This window comes from Carcharodon carcharias, chromosome 5 (genome assembly GCF_017639515.1).
Source record: "Carcharodon carcharias isolate sCarCar2 chromosome 5, sCarCar2.pri, whole genome shotgun sequence".
NCBI classification, from domain to species: domain Eukaryota; kingdom Metazoa; phylum Chordata; class Chondrichthyes; order Lamniformes; family Lamnidae; genus Carcharodon; species Carcharodon carcharias.
Genome location: NC_054471.1, coordinates 19,516,589 through 19,537,321, shown reverse-complemented (window position 1 = coordinate 19,537,321; position 20,733 = coordinate 19,516,589). Strand labels below are relative to the sequence as shown.

Here is a 20,733-nt window from a genome sequence, read left to right as displayed (position 1 = left end):
TCTCACCAACAAATTAAGGGTCTGGCCAAGGATCATAACATAAATTGGGATCTTGTCCAGGATTTCAAATCCACAGACAAATACATACTGATACTTGCTGGGATTAAGGTTGATAAGATTTCCAAGGTGAAATTTCTACTATACTGAATTTCTGCTATACTTTGGCAATTGCTAAGACTTTTCTGGAGAGGGAAGGTTTATCCCTGAGTGCTTTGTAACAATTAACTGAGGCTTAGGTTAATTGCACTAGCAAAAGAGTTACAGTTAAAAGTAGGAGCTAAAAAAGCAGAAATAATTGAGGTAATAGTACAGTATTTGGGATTAGAAGAAGAAAAACTTAATCCAGATCACAATTGGTTTGCAGGTGAAGCAGCTTGAGATGGAAAAAGAAATGAAAAGGCTTGAACTTGAACTCCAGAGAAAGAATTAAGCAAAAGAGCAAGAAGAAAGAGCAAAAGAAATGGAAATGCCAAAGCTTGAACTTGATTTTCGAAGACAGAGATCAGATACCATGAACTGGCTAGAGAACAATTTAGGTTACGCAGTGAAAGAGAGTCTAGCAGTTCGGATGAGGAATTGAGTCCATTCTGAGCTTTGATATGACAGACTCCTTGTTTATTGTCTAAGTTCACTGAAGACGGAGTTGAGGGATATTTTATCTCGTTTGAAAAGGTGGTTCCAAAGCTGAGTGGCAAAAGACATATGGACTCTCATTTTACAAAGTGTCTTGTTTGGGAAGCTATGGATGTGTATTCTAGCCTTTCAGAAGAACAATCTTCAGATTATGAGGTAGTTAAAACTGCAGTACTTAATGCTTATAAGCTTGTCCCTGAAGCATATCTTTTGAAATTTCAAACTTCAAAGAAAAGACCAAATGAAATGTTTGTAGAATTGCTGCTGTGGGACCAGTGGTTTCCATCCCTGAAGTTAGAGCAAAATTTTGAGAACATGAGGAGGCTAATGATATGGGAAGAATTCCAAAATAACACCCAATAACTATTAGGTGACACCTGGACGACCATAATGTTTCTAAAGAAGCAGCAGTTCTGACTGATGGGTATGATATATCAAACAGGCAGCTAGGGGGAAGTAGATCTCCAGCTGTAAACCCACGGGGAAGTTGGAGGAACAGGAAAGAGTCTAACTTTATGGAGGAAGTAGAAGATGTTCCAGTCAAGAAAAATTATAGTGTAGAGGATAAGGATGATGTAAAGAAACCAGTATGCTTTATTGCTATAAGACCGGGCATCTCAAAAGTCCATTGTTAGAAACTGAATGGTAAACCGGTGGCAGTAATAATGCTTAAAAGAAGTCTTTAGGAAAGGCTGTACCAGAAAAGGAAATGAGTGGCACTGGTGCAAGTGTCAGAGACTTCCACAGAGAAAGTTGCACCAGAAAGTGAAACTTGTGAGAAACCCAATGCTACTAATGTTTTTTTACAGAAGGAGTAGATAGAACTAAACAAGAATACAAGATTATATTGGAAGGAGAGGTCACTCCATTTTGTCCAAAAAATGGCCCAGAAAAATTGTTATCCTGAGAGATACTGGCTCAGCTCAGAGCTTTTTACTAGCAAAGGATTTGGACCTTTCCTCAGAAAGTTCACTGAATTGGAATGTATTAATACAGGGTACTGAGGGTAAATGTGTGTCTTACCCATTGCATAAAGTAAATTGAAGTTATGCTCTGATAAAGGGATCTTGTGTTATTGGAATTGTTCCAAAATTACCTACTAAAACTGTAGGCTTTATATTGGGTAATGATATAGCGGACAGTGCAGTTTTTCCACACTAAGATGAAAGCAAAATACTGCAGATGCTGGAAATCTGAAACAAAAACAGAAAAGGCTGGAAAAACTCAGCAGCATCTGTGAAGAGCAAAACAGAGTTAATGTCTCGATTCCGTATGACTCTTCTTCAGAGCTAAAGGGAAGTACAAATATGATGAAATTTATACTGTTTAAGGAGGGTGGAGCAGGTGAAGCTGGATAGAAGGCCAGCGATAGGGGCAAAGGAGAGATTGACAAAGATGTCATGGACAAAAGGGCATATGGGTGTTAATGGTAGTAGTAAGGGCTAAAGGAGGTGCTGATGGTGGCATTAAGGTAAGAAAGCAGAATGTGATAATAGCAGGACAAGGATAAGCAGTCTGAAAAGAACAACATGAACAAGTGACAGACGGCCCTTCAGGTGGGGCGGGGGGAGGGGATGGCAGTGGGAAAAAAGATCGAAAATAGAATAAAAGGTGGGGAGAAACCTTTGAATAAAAATGAAAATAAAAAATAAGTGGCTAAAAATTTTAAAATAAAAATTAATATTGAAAAAAGGGGTGAGGATAGAGGAGAGAGTTCATGGTCTGAGTTGTTGAACTCAATATTCAGTCCGGAAGGCTGTAAAGTGCCTAATCAGAAGATGAGGTGTTGTTCCTCCAGTTTGCGTTGGGCTTCACTGGCACATTGCAAGGACGGACATGTGGGCATGAGAGCTGGGTGGTGTGTTGAAATGGCAAGCGACAGGAGAGTCTGGGTCATGCTTGCGGACAGACCAAAGGTGTTCTACAAAGCGGTCACCCAGTCTGCGTTTGGTCTCTCCAATGTAGAGACCACATTGGGAGCAGTGAACGAAGTACACCAAACTGAAGGAGGCCACACCCTGCTTCCTGTAAGGACTGCATCCCATCCTCTCAGTTCCTTCGCCTTCGTCGCATCTGTTCCAATGGTGCCGCTTTCCAAAACGGTGCTTCTGACATGTCTTCCTTCTTCCTTAACCGAGGTTCCTCATCCACTGTGGTTGACAGAGCCCTCAACTATGGCTGACCCATCTACCACGCCTCTGCCCTCACATCTTCCTTTCCTTCCCAGAACCATGATAGGGTCCCCCTTGTCCTCACTTTTCACCCCTCTGGGACACCCTGGTCCACTCCTTCATCAACCCCAACACCTCATCCCCTTCCCATGCAATTGCAAAAGGTACAGCACCTCCCCCTTTACATCCTCACCGTCCAAGGGCCAAACACTCCTTTCAGGTGAAGCAGCGCTTCACTTGCACTTCCTTCAATTTGGTCCACTGCATTCGCTGCTCCCAATGTGGTCTCCTCTACATTGGAGAGACCAAACACAGACTGGGTGACCGATTTGCAAAACACCTTCGGTCTGTCCACAAACATGACCCAGACTCTCCTGTCGCTTGCCATTTCAACACACCACCCTGCTCTCATGCCCACATGTCCGTCCTTGGCCTGCTGCAATGTTCCAGTGAAGCTCAACGCAAACTGGAGGAACAGCACCTCATCTACCGACTAGGCACTTTACAGCCTTCCGGACTGAATATTGAGTACAACAACTTCAGACCATGAACTCTCTCCTCCATCTTCACCCCTTTTTTACCCCCTGTTTTCAATATTCATTTTTATTTTCAATTTTTTTAAATCCACTTATTTTTATTTATTTTCATTTTTATTCACTTATTCATTGTTTTATCCCAACTTTTTATCCTATTTTCGATCTTTTACCCCACCCCACAAGGCCCATCTTTCACTTGTTCATGTTGCTCTTTCCAGAGTGCTTACCTTTGTCCTGCTATTATCCACATTCTGCTTTCTTATCTTAATGGCCCCATCAGCACCTTCTTTAGCCAGTAACACTATCACTAACACCCCTATGTCCTTTTGTCCATGACATCTTTGTCAATCTCTCCTTTGCCCCCACCTATAGCTTACCTTCCATCCAGCTTCACCTGCTCCACCCCCCTCCTCCCTTAACCAGTATAAACTTCATCACATTTCTACTTCCCTGTAGCTCTGAAGAAGAGTCATACGGACTCGAAACATTAACTCTTGTTTTTCTCTCCACACGTGCTGTTAGACCTGCTGAGTTTTTCCACAACCTGGGATGGGATGTCACCATTCTGAAGTTGTTCCTGTGAATAAAAACTCCTTGCCCAATTGTCATCCAGTTGAGTGAAGAACTGATGCATGTAACAATACTGATGTATCAACCTCAATAATGGACAGTGCAGAAGCAGCAGAAGTGCCCGCAGAATGAAGAATTGTCAACGGAAAGGAATTAAAACAAAAATGATCTGCGAGGGTCAATGACTGGACACTGAATTACAAGTGCTTGCCAATGTTGATAGACAGGGTACATCAGCAGGTATCCAGGGAGATAGACAGTTTGCAAAAGACCATTTAAAGCCCTCAGAGGAGTGGAATGATGTGGCTCATGAATAGCGTGAAAGAGTTGAAGTATTGGAAAGAAAAATAAAAGTCCAGAGTGAGGAAGTGGTTGATATTATTCAAAGAGAATTAAATAAGACCTGTTTGGAATGGGATCAGGAGAAACTACTTGATCTTAAATTGTTCAAGGATCAAACCAAGCAGGAATACCAAACCCTTTGTGTGAACATAAAAAGCATCTCAATAACATCCTTGAAATGGTTGAAAAAAATTTTGATCAGAGAAATTAGCTATTGGTGCGCAAAGAAGCTATTTTAACCTTATTACCTCGAAATGAGATATTACCAAACTTGGGTTTGGAAAATGAGCTAAGTTATGCCTACAGGTAACTGAGAGGATGATAATTGGACTGTGGACTTAAATTAAACATTCTTTGCTGAGTTAAAGACCAGGAATAAAGGGGAAAAATGCAAGCTCTGAGTCATGATAATTCTATGATGTTTAAATTCTGCTAATTCTACTTGTTACATGTATTGGTTTTTGTTTTAGTTAAACCTTCGTAAATTTATAATACAATATGTGTAATTGTGGAACAAAATGAAAAGATTATTTGTATAGAATATAATAAGCTATTTGTTAGAAATGTTTGTAAAGAAATTGTAAAGAAACCTTCAATGTAGCGAAGCTTTCTTTCTTCCAAATGGAAAGGTGTTATGAAACTTAACTTGTTGAGTGCAAAGGTCGGGAACTCCAGGTCCTGATGGACTATGGACTTCATGCACATGCGCAGGCAGGGAGCAGACTGCACATGCGCAGGCAGGGAGCAGACTGCACATGCGCAGGCAGGGAGCAGACTGCACATGCGCAGGCAGGGAGCAGACTGCACATGCGCAGGCAAGGAGCAGACTGCACATGCGCAGTTCAGCATCTTTGCTTTCTTCAGGCCCAGGACAGGCCCTGTACCTGGAGGAAAAATAAGGGCATGAAAACCTGAGTCAGTTGACAGGGTGCAGAGTGCCATAGCCAGCAAGTGTCCCAGGGAGAGGTCCCAAAAAAAAGTCGCAGTGTTACGGTCAGGGGAGAAGCGAACTGAGCTTCTTTATCCTCTCCCTGCCTGTCTGTAAGCAGAGATGTTTTGGAATTATTTTTAAAGTCGGCTGTGGTCTAATCTTATAGGTAACACACAGCAAACTCTCATTATGATTAACTCAGAGGTTAGTTTATTTCAAATTCAAACCTGAGGTGGAATGCAATTGTTTGCAACCTCTCACACACATATACATTAAGGAGTATAGAAAAGAGGAAATTTTTACAACTATGGATAACAACAGTTAAAGAACCACAGAAATGAATAATAGTTCAGGTGATTTCCAGAGTCCTAGAAGGCAAAATCCAGACGGTGTTTCTTTTGTGGCGGATTTCAGTCCAGATGAGCTCCTGGTTGGAGACAGCAACACAAAAATCCTTGAAACAGATGATGATGCTGCACAATGGGGTTTCTGTGCTTAGTCTGCTTAGCAGGCGATGGTCACAGACATTTAAAATCAAACAGGCTTCAAAGAGTTGAGACACGTTGATCAGCTGCTTGGTCAGTTGGCAGTCCTGCTGTAGCTCTGTTCGATTAGTTGCTAACCACGTCTCTCTCTCTCTTTCATGCCAGAGGAGGACCACATCAGGAGCATGAAGCCTGGTGGCCCAGCTGTGTACCTGATGACTTACAGAGAGCAGAGAAGACAGAGGAGAGAGCGACTGAAGCTCCTGGCCATGCAAAGACAGGAGCAGCAACCTCAGAAAGCAGTGGTTGCTGGGGCTCACACACACGCTGCCAACGAGCGACAGCGAGCCATGGCTAGTTGGCAAACTGAGGGTTTCTCAGTTCTCAACAGAAGGTAGAGACTTCAGAAATGGTTATTTGGGTCTTGTGACCTCCGTCCACAAGGCTTTCAAAAGTGTTGTTTATAATATCAATATTATGTTGTTTATAGTGACAATATCCAAGCTGGGGCTGACAAGTGGCAAGTAACATTTGCGCCACATAAGTGTCAGGCAATGGCCATCTCCATCAAGAGAGAATCCAACCATTTTCCTTGATGTTCAATGGCATTACCATCACTGAATCCCCCACTATCAACATCCTGGGGGTTACCATTGACCAGAAACTGAACTGGACTAGCCATATAAATACTGTGGCTACAAGAGCAGGTCAGAGGCTAGGAATCATGCAACGAGTAACTTACCTCCTTATTCCTCAAAGCCTGTCCACCATCTACAAGGCACAAGTCAGGAGTGTGATGGAATACCCATCACTTGCCTGGATGAGTGCAGCTCCCACAACATTCAGGAAGCTTGACATCATTCAGGACACAACAGCTGCTTGATTGGCACCACATCCACAAACATTCACTCCCTCCAACACCGACGCACAGTAGCAGCAGTGTGTACCATCGACAAGATACACTGCAGGAATTCACCAAGGCTCCTTCGACAGCACCTTCCAAACCCACGGTCACTACCATCTAGAAGGACAAGGGCAGCAGATAGTTGGGAACACCACCACCACCTGGAGGTTCCCCTCCAAGTCACTCACCATCCTGACTTGGAAATATATCGCCATTCCTTCACTGTTGCTGGGTCAAAATCCTGGAACTCCCTTCCTGACAGCACCGTGGGTGTACCTACACCACATGGACTGCAGTGGTTCAAGAAGGCAGCTCACCACCACTTCTCAAAGGCAACTAGAGAAGGGCAATAAATGCTGCTCCAGCCAGCAACGCCCACATCAATGAATGAAAAAAATCTGGTTTCTGGGTCTGGCCTTTGTTTTATGGCTTATAACGTCCCAGTCGTTAACCTATGAAAGAGTTGCCATCCATGTCGAGGATCTTGTTTTGGGAGAGCCATTGTCTAGGCAGATCCTATGACTCTGCTAGAGGGGTAAGCTTATCAGGATGCAAATAGTCTCAAACTGTCCCCTCAATGGTTCCCTTTTGAAATGGACCTGGGCAGTCCCAGGTGTGAGCTGGGTCTGTTAACAACTCTGTAGGGATAATGAGTTTCAATCTCTACGAATCCCTGGGTTTTGTGATTATAATGTCCTTACATTAGGGTGCGAGATTCCGTAATGATGAGAGGGGGATGCTTTTGTTTTTCTGGCTTCTGTTGGATGCTTCCAGAACAAAGAGCCAATCCTGTGGTCATGTGACTTGTAGCAGCCATCTTGTTGAGCAGGAAGCCCATTTTAAAAATACGCCAAAAAAGAATAAAGTCTGATGTACACAGTTTTGATTTTTTTCATGGCTGGTGTTATATCAAAAAGACAAGGGGCAAAGGGGATAGAAACAGGTCCGAGTTAAGTTAAGAAAAAAGAAAGGGACAGAGAAAAAGGCTCCAAGTGAGAGAAAGAGCTGAGGGGAGCAGACTAAGTAAAGAGGGCCACTGGGGCAAAGGTACCCCTTTGGAGCAGTAGTGTTCTGTTTGGCATAGTCAAAGAGCTGAAATTGTGCTTGTGATTCTTGTGGCTTGGTGTTTGAGTGTACTTAGGAATCCAGGGTTCAGAAGGTGAGATTGAAACACTGCAAGGTGGGCAGTCATTGAAGCCGTCCGAGTTGGAGCAACCTTTGGAGAGAATTCCAAGGCGAGGCCTTTGAAGATGAAGATTGGAAACCCTCGTCAGAAAGACAGAGTTTCAGTGAGATTGGGTGACTCACAGTGTGACTAATGTTTGGGAAGGTTGTTGCAAAGTCCATGAAATCTGTTTTGGTTGCATGTGTCATTTATTGTGTATGTGGTGTATCCAGCCAGTTCGCCTGTTAATTCACATGCACCTCACTTACCCTAAATGTTAGAGTATAAGATAAATATTACAAATTGTTTTATCTTTCTGACCCAGTAAAGTTGATTTTGTTTTGTTTGTTCAAATCGCATGGCATCTTGTGGCGTTGTTCTATTAGTGTCTTGAATCTCAAATTTTGTCCACTTTAAACAAAGCATTATTTATCCCCAACCGGATCTCACGAACAACTTGGAGGCCTGGTCAATGATCGTAACATTCCTCATCTCTAGTTTTAGCTCTTTCAAGCTTTAACCGGCACAAACTCAGGAATTTGCGGCCCACATTCTATCCCAAACTAACTCCCATCTCTCTACACTCTCCAACCTCCATGTTCTTCCCCGCCACCCCCCCCCCCCCCCCCACCCCACAGAACCCTCCTTTCAAAATCCTTGTAATTGTTTAAAATGTCCTCCAAGGCCTTAATCTACCTTCCTCTGCAACCGTTTTTTTTTTAATTCTTTCAAAGGATTTGGAAGTCACTGGCAAGGTCAGCATTTGTTACCCATACCTATATTGCCTTTGAACTGAGTGGCTATGTCAGATGGCAGTTAAGAGTCAACCACATTGCCGTGGGTCTGGAGTCACATGTAGAGCAGACCAGGTAAGGGTGGCAGATTTAACCATATTATGGCTGCTATATAAAGCCCAAATTGTTTGGCTAGAAGTGCATATCTGAAAGAGAAAATGAATCTTCTCTTTGTCTTGACTGTCATATTGATGTTCATCACAATCTAGCAGATTTGGGGTAATTACCATCAGCCATGGCTCAATTGGTAGCATTCTCACCTGAGCTATAGGTCTGGTTGAAGTCCCAATCCAGGACTTGAGCAAATTAAGATTGACACACCAGTGCAGAACTAAGGGAGTGCTACACTTTGAAGGTACCATTTTTCAGATCAACGCTAAACAAGGCCCCAATTCTCCTGGGGTAGATGGCATTATTTTGAAGAAAAGCAGGCGAGTTTCCCATGGCATGCTGGCCATTTTTTATCCCCAATCAACATCACAAAAACAGACAATCTGGTCATTATCACATTGCTGTTTGCAGAAGCTGCTGTGTGAAAATTGCCTGCTGCGTTTCCTGCATTACAACAAGAACTACACTTCAAAAGTACCTCATTGGCTGTAAAATACACAGAGGCATCCAGTGGTTATGAAGAGCAGAATATAAATGCAAATATTTTTATTTTTGGGACCCCTACATTGAATTCAAGTTTTTTCACTTAACATGGTGGAGTTTGAAATCACGATTTCTGGGCTGGTCATCTCATATTGTAACCACCACGTTGCTGTACCCCAATCATTTTCTCCCCATCATAATGCTCTGATAGGGCAATAAAATCTTGTTACATTTCTTAAGATGTGGATCATGTCACCTTACACTTAATGCCTCTGCCCAGTGTGGATGTTGGGAAATGTTTAAACTAACTTGGTGGGTGATGGAAACAAAGAGGTAGCACGAGAGAGGAAAAACAAGGCCCAAGGATTGTGAGGGCTGAATCAGACAGTGAATCACCTTCGGATTGCCACTCCGCTCCTATATACTTAACTTCACTGGAGCTCCACATTTCTCACCCAGACTTCCGAAATGGGACCTCCTGAGAAAGGTGCAACCTACCTGCTCCTGGAGTAGTTCCCTCCTAGATTAGGAGTGTTGGCAGGAGCCGAGCCAGGCCCACCTTTCTACAGCACTAGCTGCTGTATACCGGCAAACGTCCCGAAGCCACTGACAAGCTAGGAGAGGTGGTGAGTCGGTGAGGGGTCAGGTGGTAGATGGATGGGTGAGGGGGGTAAGATGGCTGTTAAGTGGGTGAGGGAGAGGGGAGACAGGGGGATAGTCAATGTTGGGCGGGGGGGGGGGGGGCGCATCAGGGGTGGGTGGGAATAGTCAGGGGGTCAGTAGTATAGTTACCCAGGGTTAGAACTGGTTTTGATCCTTATAACTTTTCCTGAGTAACTATTCTGGCAAGTTGGAACCATCCAAAGTCTCTGATTTAAATCAGTTTTGGTGAGGAGGAGCAGGGAGTTTCCAGATGCAGGGCAATTGCCCAACAGAAGTTAAAACTTCCCAGGCAATTCCTGCAAAGTCCTTACATTGGGGCTATCGAGGGGTCTCCCAGCGTATCTTCCCAGATATGACTACCTGGAGACCAGAAGATCGGGGCCAGAGTTTTTAAATATTTATTCTTAAGATGTGAATATCACCAGCATTAATTGCCTATCCCTAATTGCCCTTAAAAAGGTGCTGCCATGAACATCAAGGAGAAATAGTTAGATTCACATTGACACTTGGAGGTGTGAAATGTTACCAGTTTTCAACCCAAGCCTGAATGTTGTCTAGTTCTCCGTGCTTAAGGGCACAGTCTGCTTCAGTAGAATTTTCTTCATCAATATGTTTCAAGTCCAGTGAGGAAGGAAGCATTGCCAGATCTGGTTTTGGGAAATGAGGTGGATCAAGTGGATCAAGTGTCAGTAGGGGAACGTTGATCATAGCTAACCTAAACCTTACGATACAATAGAAAAATACAAGGCGTAATGCAGAGCAAGAATAATTAACTGGAGAAGGGCCATTTTAGTGCAGCAAGACAGATCGATTCCAATTTACCTGGGCCAAAGACTGGCAGGAGAAACTAAGATCAATGGACTGCCTTCCAATTCATGGTTTGGATACAGTCATGAGGGGGCAAGGTAGAGCGATACCTTGAGATGATAAAAGCCATAGAATGTAAAATGAAGCAGAAAAAGGGTGCATTTGATTAATGTTAGGTTGATAATATAGATGAGAACCAGGCTGAATATAAAAAGCTCAGGAGGGGAAGTGAGCAAGGAAATAAGAGGCAAGAGAATAGAAGAAATTATTGGTAGTTAACAAGAGGGAATCCAAATGCCTGAGTAAAAGGAACGAGTGAGGCTGAATAAGGATCAAAAACGGGATATAGGTACGGGGGGAAGCTGAGGTACGAAATGAAATAGTTTGCATCTGTCTTTGCCAAGGAGGAAGATACTGCCAAAGTCATAGTGAAAGAGGTGGCATTTGAGATACTGTTGACATTAAAAAGAGAGTTAATGGGTGACTACCAGATAGTCTAGGAGAACCAGACAGGTAGTGCTAGTTTCCTGAGTGTAGGGCATTCTGTAGCCAAATCCAGGATGGTATGTTGCCTCCCTGGTAACAGGGTCAAGAATGCCACTGAGTGGCTGCAAAGCATTCTGAGGGGGAGGGAGGAAAACATGCCAGGAGCAGCAGCAAGCATATCTAAAAATAAGATGTAAACCTGGTGAAGATACAATGCAGAACTACTTATGAGCCAAATAGCAGAAGCGGCATGCAACAGACAGAGTTAGGTGATCCCACAACCAATGGATCAGATCCATGGTCTACTGTCTTGACACATCCAGTCATACATGGCCGTGGACAATTAAACAACTAAATGAAGTGGGGGAGGCTGCACAAATATCTCCATCCTTGTGCTGGAGTTCCCCATCATCATCAGTGAAAAGACAAGGCTGAAGCATTTGCTGCCAAAGCCATCTCGACCACCTCCTGATGTCCCCAACATCACTGATGAAGGTGTTCACCTGATTTGATTCACTCCACATGCTATTAAAATGTGCTGAAGGCACTAGATACTGCAAAGACTATGGACCCTGACAACATTTCAGCAATAATATGGAAGACTTGTGCTCTAGAACTACCATGCCCCTAGCCAAACTGCTCCAGTACAGCTACATCACTGGCATTTTCCCAACAATGTGGAAAATCATCCACATATGTCCTGTCCACAAAATAGCAGTACAATTCCAACCCGGCCAGTTACCACCCCATCAGCCTACTCTCCATCATCAGCAAAGTGATGGAAGGGGTCATCAACAGTGCTATTGAGCAGCACCTACTCAGCAATAACCTACTCACTGACACTCAGTTTGGGTTCTACTCGAGCTACTCGGCTCCTGACCTAATTACAGCCTTGGTCCAAACATGGACAAAAAAAGAGCTGAACTCAAGATGTGTGTGTGTCAGCCTTGACATCAAGGCAGCATTTGACCAAGCGTGGCATCAAGGAGTCCAAGCAAAATTGAAGTTAATGGGAATCAGGGGAGTACACTCCATTGGGTGGAGTCATACCTAGCATGAATGACGATAGCTGTCATTTTTGGAGGCCAAATCATCTTAAGTCCAGGACATTGCTGTAGGAATTCCTCAGGGTAATGTCCTCGGCCCAATTGTCTTCAGCTGCTTCTTCCTTCCAACATAAAGTCAGAAGTAGGGATGTTCGCTGATGATTGCACAATGTTCAGCACCATTTGCAACTCCTCAGATACTGAAGCAGCCCATGTCCAAATACAGCAAGACCTGGAAGATAAATGGCAATGAACATATTTTCCACACAAGTCTCAGGCAATGACCTTCAGCAAGAGAGAATCCAACCATCACCGATTGACGTTCAGAAGCATTACCATCACTGAAACCCCCACTATCAAAATCCAGGGGGCTACCATTGACCAGAAACTGAACTGGTCTAGCCATATAAATACTGTGGCTACAAGAGCGGGTCAGAGGCTAGGAATGATCTGACAGGTAACACATCTCCTGACTCCCCAAAGCCTGTCCATCATCTACAAGGCAAAATTCAGTGTGATGGAATACTCCCCACTTGTCTGGATGAGTGCAGGTCTAATGACACTTAAGAAGCTTGACACCATTCAGGACAAAGCAGCCCAGTTGATTGCTACCCCAGCCACAAACATTCACTGCCTCCACCACCTCCACACAGTAGCAGCAGTGTACACCATCTACATGCACTGCAGGAACTCACCAAGACTCCTCAGACAGCACCTTCCAAACACATGACCGCTATTATCTAAAAGGACAAGGGCAGCAGATAGATGGGAACACCAGCACCTGGAAGTTCCCCTCCAAGTCACTCACCATCCTCACTTGGAAATATATTGCTGCTCCTTCACTGTCACTGGTCAAAATCCTGGAACTCCCTAACAGCACTGTGGGTGTACCTACACCACATGGACTGCAGTGGTTCAAGAAGGCAGCTCACCAGCACCTTCTGAAGGGCAATTAGCTATGGGCAATAAATGCTGGCCCAGCCAGCGATGCCCACATCCCATGAACAAAAAAAAGTCCTTCAGAGCTCTCACCATTTAATTTCAAAGTCTGTGAATTTTATTTTTGTCTGTAGAGTACAAGGCACCAATAGCCAACGTTATCAATGCATGAATAGAATCCCACTTTTGAGGAAGGAATTTTTGGGCAGTGGCATTACTCATGCCTGTAGTTGCTTCTCAAAATATTGTTGTAGAATAGTTTCCACTTCCTCCTCAGAGTAATCCCTCACTTGGAGACTTGTTCCATTTTCGGCCCCTCGAATCATTGCAGAGAGAACTGTGGGAAACAAATGGCTTGAGTCAATCCCCTCTCAATTTCTGTAATTGTTTTGTTTTTAACACGTGACTGGAATTACAGTTGCTCAGTGTTAGCTCGTGGTGTAGTGACTACAACAGTGTTACTGACTACCGATAGGTGATGATACATTGATTGATTAGTTTCTGTTCCCCAGACACAAGTCACCTCTCGAACTTTGGAGCCATTATTCATTAGTCAGAAGCTTTTGCCTCTGCAAAGGACATTTCAGCCAACCTCATCCTTGAACTCACAAGAGAGTCAACTGGATAGTGACTGAGGTAGAAACATTAGCCAATTTCTCAGGGATGTTGAAGTAAATGAAGATACCCATAAAAGAATGTGTGAAATAGGAGCAGAGCCGAGTGGATGACCCATCTTGGCCTCCTCCAGAGGTCCCTGGCATCACAGATGTCAATCTTCAGCCAATTCAATTCACTCCACGTGATATCAAAACATCTTTGTGCACTGGACATAAAACCTATGGGCCTCTTGACAACATTCCCACTGTAGTGCTGAAGATTTGTACTCCAGGACAAACTGAACATCGCTGCAGGAATTCCTCAGGGTAGTGTTGTTGGCCCAACTTTCTGTAGCTGCTTCGGAAATGACCTTCCCTCCACCAGAAAGTCAGAAGTGGGAATGTTTGCTGATGATTTCAGTGTTCAGACCCATTAACCAAATCGCCCACTATCAACATCCTGAGGGTCACCAATGGTTAGAAGATTAACTGGACCAGCCACATAAATACTCTGGCAACAAGAGCAGGTCAGAGGCTGGGAATTTTGCAGCGAATAACTCACCTCCTGACTCCCTAAAGCCTGTCCACCGTCTACAAGGCACAAGTGTAAAGAACATATTTTTATTTTTTTCTTGGACTGTGACTTTTAAAACTAACATGGCTGCAGTTTAAAAGAGATGGTCACTGGGGCAGGAAGAATAAAATCTACAATGTTGCTATCGCCTGGAACTGTGTGCACCAGGTTGGACAGAATGGTGCTGGAAAGATCATCTGGTTTAAGAGGGAACTGCCTAGCAACAGCATTTTGATTGGCTCTTGACCAAGTGGCCAGGTTCTGTGTGAGGATGGTGCAGTAGATCAGTTCCTAGCCTGAAAAGAGGAAAGACCTGTAATCTCTCTCTCCAGTAATCCTGCCATAGTAGCTAGCTGGCTATTCCTCACATTGCTGTATGCTGCTTTTGTGAGAATCTGAATCCTGAGAAACCCCAGTCAGGAAGAAAAGGTGAAAAATCAACAGTAGAGACATTAAAAACAAGTTTCAACCAGAGAAGCACAGACAACAAGTGTTAGGAGATGACTTTGTGTCAGTCACAACAACCTGCAAAGAATTTGGAAGAAAGCAATCAAAGTCAATCCATCTAATCCTGAACCCCAGATTGGTTCTATTGAACTGTTTTATCTCACCCTTAAAACCCATGTTTTGTGTGGCGTGTGTGTTTGCGTAGGGGTTTAAAAAGGGGTAGAGTTTAAGTTATTGAGTTAGAAGTTAAGCAGTTCATATTTCTTTCATTTGCCACTGGCTGCAGACAACTTTTTCAATAAACAGTGACTTCCTTATTAAGTTTACAAACCTGGTGCTCATATTCTGTTAACCTAAATTAACAGTTAAGTAGAATTGGGGTAATCTGGTGGTTTGGTCAAAATTTTCACATTTGTCATGGCTCAGGGAACAGTGAGGCCTGATAGTACAGTGCACTGTCCCCAGTGAGTCGTGACACAAGTCAGGAGTGTGATGGGATAATCTCCACTTGCCTGGATAAGTGCAGCTCCAACAACACTCAAGAGGCTTGACACCATTTAGTACAAAGCAGCCTACTCATTTGGCACCCCATCCACCACCTTAAACATTCGCACCTTCTACCATCGATGCACAGTGGCAGCAATGTATAACAATCATAAGATGTACTGCAGCAGCTCATCAAGCCTGTGACCTTTACATCCTAGAATGACAAGGACAGCAGATACACAAGGACACTACCATCACCTGCAAGATCTCCCCCAAGCAACACCATTCTGACTTGGAACTAAATCACCATTCCTTTACTGTTGCTGGGTCAAAACCTTGAAACTCCCTCCCGAACAATGCTGTGGGTGTACCTAGACCAGATTGTTGCAATCTGGTTCATAATGCATGTGTTTTAGAATACAACTTGCAGTTTTAGGAAAATAACTTCTGGTTTGGTTTGGGAATTGGAACTTTTCAATGCAAGTTAAATGATAAGCAAACCTAAGGCAGTTAGCAAATCAAAAGGTTGGAGCCATTAAGACATCAGCCAGAAAGGAAAGATCGTAAGCAGCAGGGAGCTTGTCCTAAGCTTCTTAACGGTGCCAATAAGACTGGGAAGCATCGTCCTGTCTTTGTTAGAACTACAAGTTATTCATACGGTTGCCCAACATCAATGAAAGCTTTGGAATTAAAAGGTAGTTAATTTGCATTTCATTTCTATTTGGGAACAGGCAGTGTGCATCATGTTGCAATAGAGATCATAATTCAGGGTGCAGCCTTGGTTAGAAGCTTTTCTTTAATTTATCTGATGTTTGTTGACAGAAGCAGGCAATTCAGTTTGGTTTTTGAGGAAAAGGCAGCTGGAAGATTTTCTCTAGCTTCCAGCTGTGGAAAAAATCTACAGTGGTCCTCATAGAGCATTATGACAGAGTTGGGGCTTGGAAAGCTGTGGGAAGGTAGTTGGATATCTGACAACCTGAACAAGGAGCTGATGCATCCACAGTTGTGCAGTGTATGAAGGAAAAGATGGAAGGCCATGGAGGAATAGTTGCAATACTAAGGAGAATTTGGGTTCATTCCAGGAAATGTGAACGAGCCTTCAAGATTTCATAAGATATGGAACTCTTGGTTGGGGAAGAGTAAAAAGATAGAACTGAGTTTATAGCAGAAGTCTTTATTGGCTATAGTGTTGCACATGATGCATGCCTTGCTTAATTTCTATTTAAAATATGTGAAATCTTGTGGTAGTTGGTTAATGCCATTCCGTTGGTTACTTGCTGGGTATTCGGACTTCTTTAAATGTTAACGGTCCCTAACATCATTGTAACAAGCTGGGATGGTAGTGGTTCAAGATAGCGATTCGCCACCACCTTCTCAAGGGCAATTAGGGATAGGCAATAAATGGTGGCCATGCCTCCAGTCTGTGAACAAATAGAAAAACCCTATAATCTGGAGTTTAGAAATCCTGGCAATTTTCAGTGCCTGAGCTAGATTTATGCAATTGTCTGTTCCAAGTAGTGGAATTTTTGGAAGGAAGTTGGTCCATTATAAGATTGTAAAACTTGCTGGATTTATTCTGGCTCAGTGAGCCAATGTGCATTTTAACCAGAGCTCACATTTCTTTCCATGTTGAGGAACATGGATTGAAGGGCTTCGTACATGTTTGAAGATTTTCTGCTTACTCATGTTGCAGATACTCACGGTGTTTTGATGGTGTTCTGAACAAACACAAAATCTTCTTGTTCATGGCTACAGCTCTTCCAAGTTCATAACCAACACCTAAGGAAGGCTGGGTGACCTCTGCCACTATTACTGCCGAGGAGAAAGATATTTCATTACATAGAAGAACCCAGAACTCTGGGTAAATTAAAGAATACTGCACAAGAATTAATTATCATCCCTCTCAGTGAGTACTAAGGCATGCAAAATAAAATTTGCAGGTTTTTATCCTGTATGGGCCAAGTTACCTTATCAGCCACAATGGCAATAGGATTTCTACAACTGATGGCACTCTTCGGGGATCTGTACTGGGGCCAATGATTTGGATGAAGGAATAGAGCGCATTGACTGAAGTTTGCAGATGACACCATGTTAGAAGACACAGTTAAGTTGTGGATGGGAGCAGCAAGTTACACAAAGACATTGATAGGTTAGGTGAATGGCCACAACTGTTGGGGCTCACTGTGGGGAAATGCAAGGACATCCACTTTGGATCCAAGGATCACAGAATCACAGGGTGCAGAAGAGGCTCTTCAGCCCATCGAGTCTGCACCAACACGTGAGAAACACCTGACCTACCTACCTAATCCCATTTACCAGCACTTGGCCCATAGCCTTGAATGTTATGACGTGCCAAGTGCTCATCCAGGTACTTTATAAAGGATGTGAGGCAACCTGCCTCCACCACCCTCCCAGGCAGCGCATTCCAGACTGTCACCACCCTATGGGTAAAAAGGTTTATTCCTCACATCCCCCCTAAACCTCCTGCCCCTCACCTTGAACTTATGCCCCCTTGTGACTGACCCTTCAACTGAGGGGAACAGCTGCTCCCTATCCATGCCCCTCATAATCTTGTACACCTCGATCAGGTCGCCCCTCAGGCTTCTCTGCTCCAATGAAAACAACCCAAGTCTATCCAACCTCTCTTCAGAACTTAAATGTTTCATCCCAGGCAACATCCTGGTGAATCTCCTCTGCACCCCATCCAGTGCAATCACATCCTTCCTATAATGTGGCGACCAGAACTGCACACAGTACTCTAGCTGTGGCCTCACCAAGGTTCAATACAACTCCAACATAACCTCCCTACTTTTGTAATTTATGCTTCGATTGACAAAGGCAAGTGTCCCATATGCCTTTTTCACCACCCAACTAACATGCCTCTCTGAGAAATCAAAGAATTTTTAAATGATGAGGGACTGTAGAGGAACAAAGATTTAGGAGTCCAGGTACACAAGGGGATTGGTACAAAAAAATTAAAGCAGCTATCGGAATGCTAGTCTTTATCTCAAAGGAACACAGAAATAGGATTCGGCCATTTAGTCCCTCAGCATCTACCCTGTCAAGCCCTTGAAGTATTCCATATATTTCAATGAGATCTCTTCTCATTCTTCTGAACTCCAGGGAAAATAGACTTAATCTACTCAATGTCTCTTCATAGGACAGTACCCCTCATCTTAGGACCTGTCTGGCAAACATTTCTTGCACTCTCTCCAGACCAAGTAGATCCTTCCTCATGTAAGGAGCGCAAAACTACACACTACGCTAAGCCAATTCCATGACCTGAAATATCCACAGCCTAAATTCTGCTCCATGAAGAGGAACATAGGAACATAAGACTCACGAGAGGGAGTAGGCCATTCAGCCCTTCGAGGCTGCTCTGCCATTCAGTAAGATTGTTGCTGATCTGGTTGTGGTCTCAACACCATATTGCTGCCTGACCCCCATAATCCCTGACTCTGGGGTCTATCAAGTCTGCCTTGAATAATTTCAATGACCCACAGACTAACAATTCCGGAAAAAGGGATGCAACATTCTCTCATATATACAAACCAGACTCACCATCTGCCTGCTTTAGCCATATCAAATCCCTATCATGGATATATGTATCCTCAGTCGTCACTCCACCATCACCTGTGATAAAGCAGGTAGAGAATGAACACTAACTCTGCAAATAAATTAAAGCAAATAAACAGTGAATGGTATAATCCTCAGATAAACATATCGGTGAGTGAAGTGGGAAGGGGGGGGGATGGTGAAGAGAGGGGGGGGGGGTGAAGAGAGGGGGAGGGGGGGGGTGAAGAGAGGGGGGGGGGTGAAGAGAGGGGGGGGGGTGAAGAGAGGGGGGGGGGTGAAGAGAGGGGGGGGGGGTGAAGAGAGGGGGGGGGGGTGAAGAGAGGGGGGGGGGGTGAAGAGAGGGGGGGGGGTGAAGAGAGGGGGGGGGGGTGAAGAGAGGGGGGGGGGTGAAGAGAGGGGGGGGGGTGAAGAGAGGGGGGGGGGGTGAAGAGAGGGGGGGGGGTGAAGAGAGGGGGGGGGGTGAAGAGAGGGGGGGGGGTGAAGAGAGGGGGGGGGGTGAAGAGAGGGGGGGGGGTGAAGAGAGGGGGGGGGTGAAGAGGGGGGGGGGTGAAGAGAGGGGGGGGTGAAGAGAGGGGGAGGGGGGGTGAAGAGAGGGGGCTGAAGAGAGGGGGGAGGGAAGGGGGGGAGGGGGAAGAGGGAGGGAGGGGGTTGAAGAGGGAGGGAGGGGGGAAGAGGGAGGGAGGGAGGGAGGGAGGGGGGAAGAGGGAGGGAGGGAGGGGGGAAGAGGGAGGGAGGGAGGGAGGGAGGGAGGGAGGGAGGGAGGGGGGAAGAGGGAGGGAGGGAGGGGGGAAGAGGGAGGGAGGGAGGGGGAAGAGGGAGGGAGGGAGGGAGGGGGGAAGAGGGAGGGAGGGAGGGAGGGGGGAAGAGGGAGGGAGGGAGGGGGAAGAGGGAGGGAGGGAGGGGGGAAGAGGGAGGGAGGGAGGGGGGAAGAGGGAGGGAGGGAGGGAGGGGGGAAGAGGGAGGGAGGGAGGGGGGAAGAGGGAGGGAGGGAGGGAGGGGGGAAGAGGGAGGGAGGGGAGAAAGAGTGGGGTGAGGGTGAGGCTGAGGAATCTGAACTAACCTTTCACATTTAAATCCGAGTTCCCGATGTGCTCTGTAAAAACCTTTCCAAATCTCTTCAAGCTGCCGATAATCCGGGAGTAAATCTCCACATCCTGTCTCCCCCCGCGGATACTCCCACAGAAATAAATCCCCAAACTCATTCTCCTGCCTTTCCCGCGCTTTGCTCGACGCCTTTATCAACGATGGCGCCGTCCCTGGTAAATGTTCACACTGAGTTTAACCCTTTTAAAAATTTATGTTTTCGCAAAGTTTTTCTTTTGATTGTAAAGTCATCAGTGGTTTAGTAAAATTAAATATTTAACATTCCTCAGTTTAGCTCGGTGCCAGTATCAAACATGACGGAAGGGGCTGGTAACTGAAAATAACGGTCAGGGGGCGGGGCTTCCGTGCGCAGGCGCGGGAAAGGCAAGATGGCGGCTGCTGCCGAGGACTGGGAGAGAGTGGAGAAGGAGGAGGCTGAGGGGAAGGTAGAGAAGGAGGAGGGGAAGGTGGAGGAGGAGGAGGGAACGGTGGGGAAGGAGGAGGAGGGGAAGGAGATAGGGAAGGAGGAGGAGATGGGGAAGGTGGTGGTAGAAGTGGAGGAGTGGAAGGTGGTGGTGGAGGAGGGGAAGGTGTTGGTAGAAGTGGAGGAGGGGAAGGTGGTGGAGGAGGGGAAGGTGGTGGTAGAAGTGGAGGAGGGGAAGGTGGTGGTAGAAGTGGAGGAGTGGAAGGTGGTGGTGGAGGAGGGGAAGGTGTTGGTAGAAGTGGAGGAGGGGAAGGTGGTGGAGGAGGGGAAGGTGGTGGTAGAAGTGGAGATGGGGAAGGTGGTGGAGGAGGGGAAGGTGGTGGTAGAAGTGGAGGAGGGGAAGGTGTTGGTAGAAGTGGAGGAGGGGAAGGTGGTGGAGGAGGGGAAGGTGGTGGTAGAAGTGGAGGAGGGGAAGGTGGTG

At 45.3% G+C, this 20,733-nt stretch overlaps 2 protein-coding genes across 2 annotated transcripts in view; one reads left to right on the top strand and one right to left on the bottom strand.

Moving 5' to 3' along the window:
* Positions 1–368: 368 nt before the first annotated feature.
* Positions 369–20,733, top strand: part of LOC121278417 (MAD2L1-binding protein-like) — a 37,232-nt gene continuing 16,867 nt past the window's right edge. Inside the window, exon 1 of the transcript XR_005943138.1 lies at positions 369–789. The gene's annotated coding sequence lies outside the window, so the exon portion shown is untranslated. The remainder of the gene's footprint in view (positions 790–20,733) is intronic.
* On the bottom strand, positions 13,162–20,204 carry LOC121278416 (2'-deoxynucleoside 5'-phosphate N-hydrolase 1-like). The gene is made up of 4 exons (XM_041188817.1): positions 19,806–20,204; positions 18,731–18,802; positions 16,871–16,981; positions 13,162–13,403 (listed from the first exon to the last, which is right to left on the bottom strand). Exons 1-4 carry the CDS (start codon positions 19,945–19,947, stop codon positions 13,285–13,287), a joined length of 444 nt encoding a protein of 147 aa, XP_041044751.1. The 5' UTR covers positions 19,948–20,204; the 3' UTR covers positions 13,162–13,284.

Excerpts from the sequence above, each read along its gene's own strand:
- LOC121278416 (XM_041188817.1), bottom strand. The coding sequence starts at position 19,947 with ATGAGTTTGGGGATTTATTTCTGTGGGAGTATCCGCGGGGGGAGACAG. Across the intron at positions 16,982-18,730 it reads ATGGCTAAAGCAGGCAGATG|TAATAGTGGCAGAGGTCACC; the intron begins GTGAGTCTGGTT and ends TCTCCTCGGCAG. Across the intron at positions 13,404-16,870 it reads CAGAACACCATCAAAACACC|TTCTCTCTGCAATGATTCGA; the intron begins GTGAGTATCTGC and ends TGTTTCCCACAG.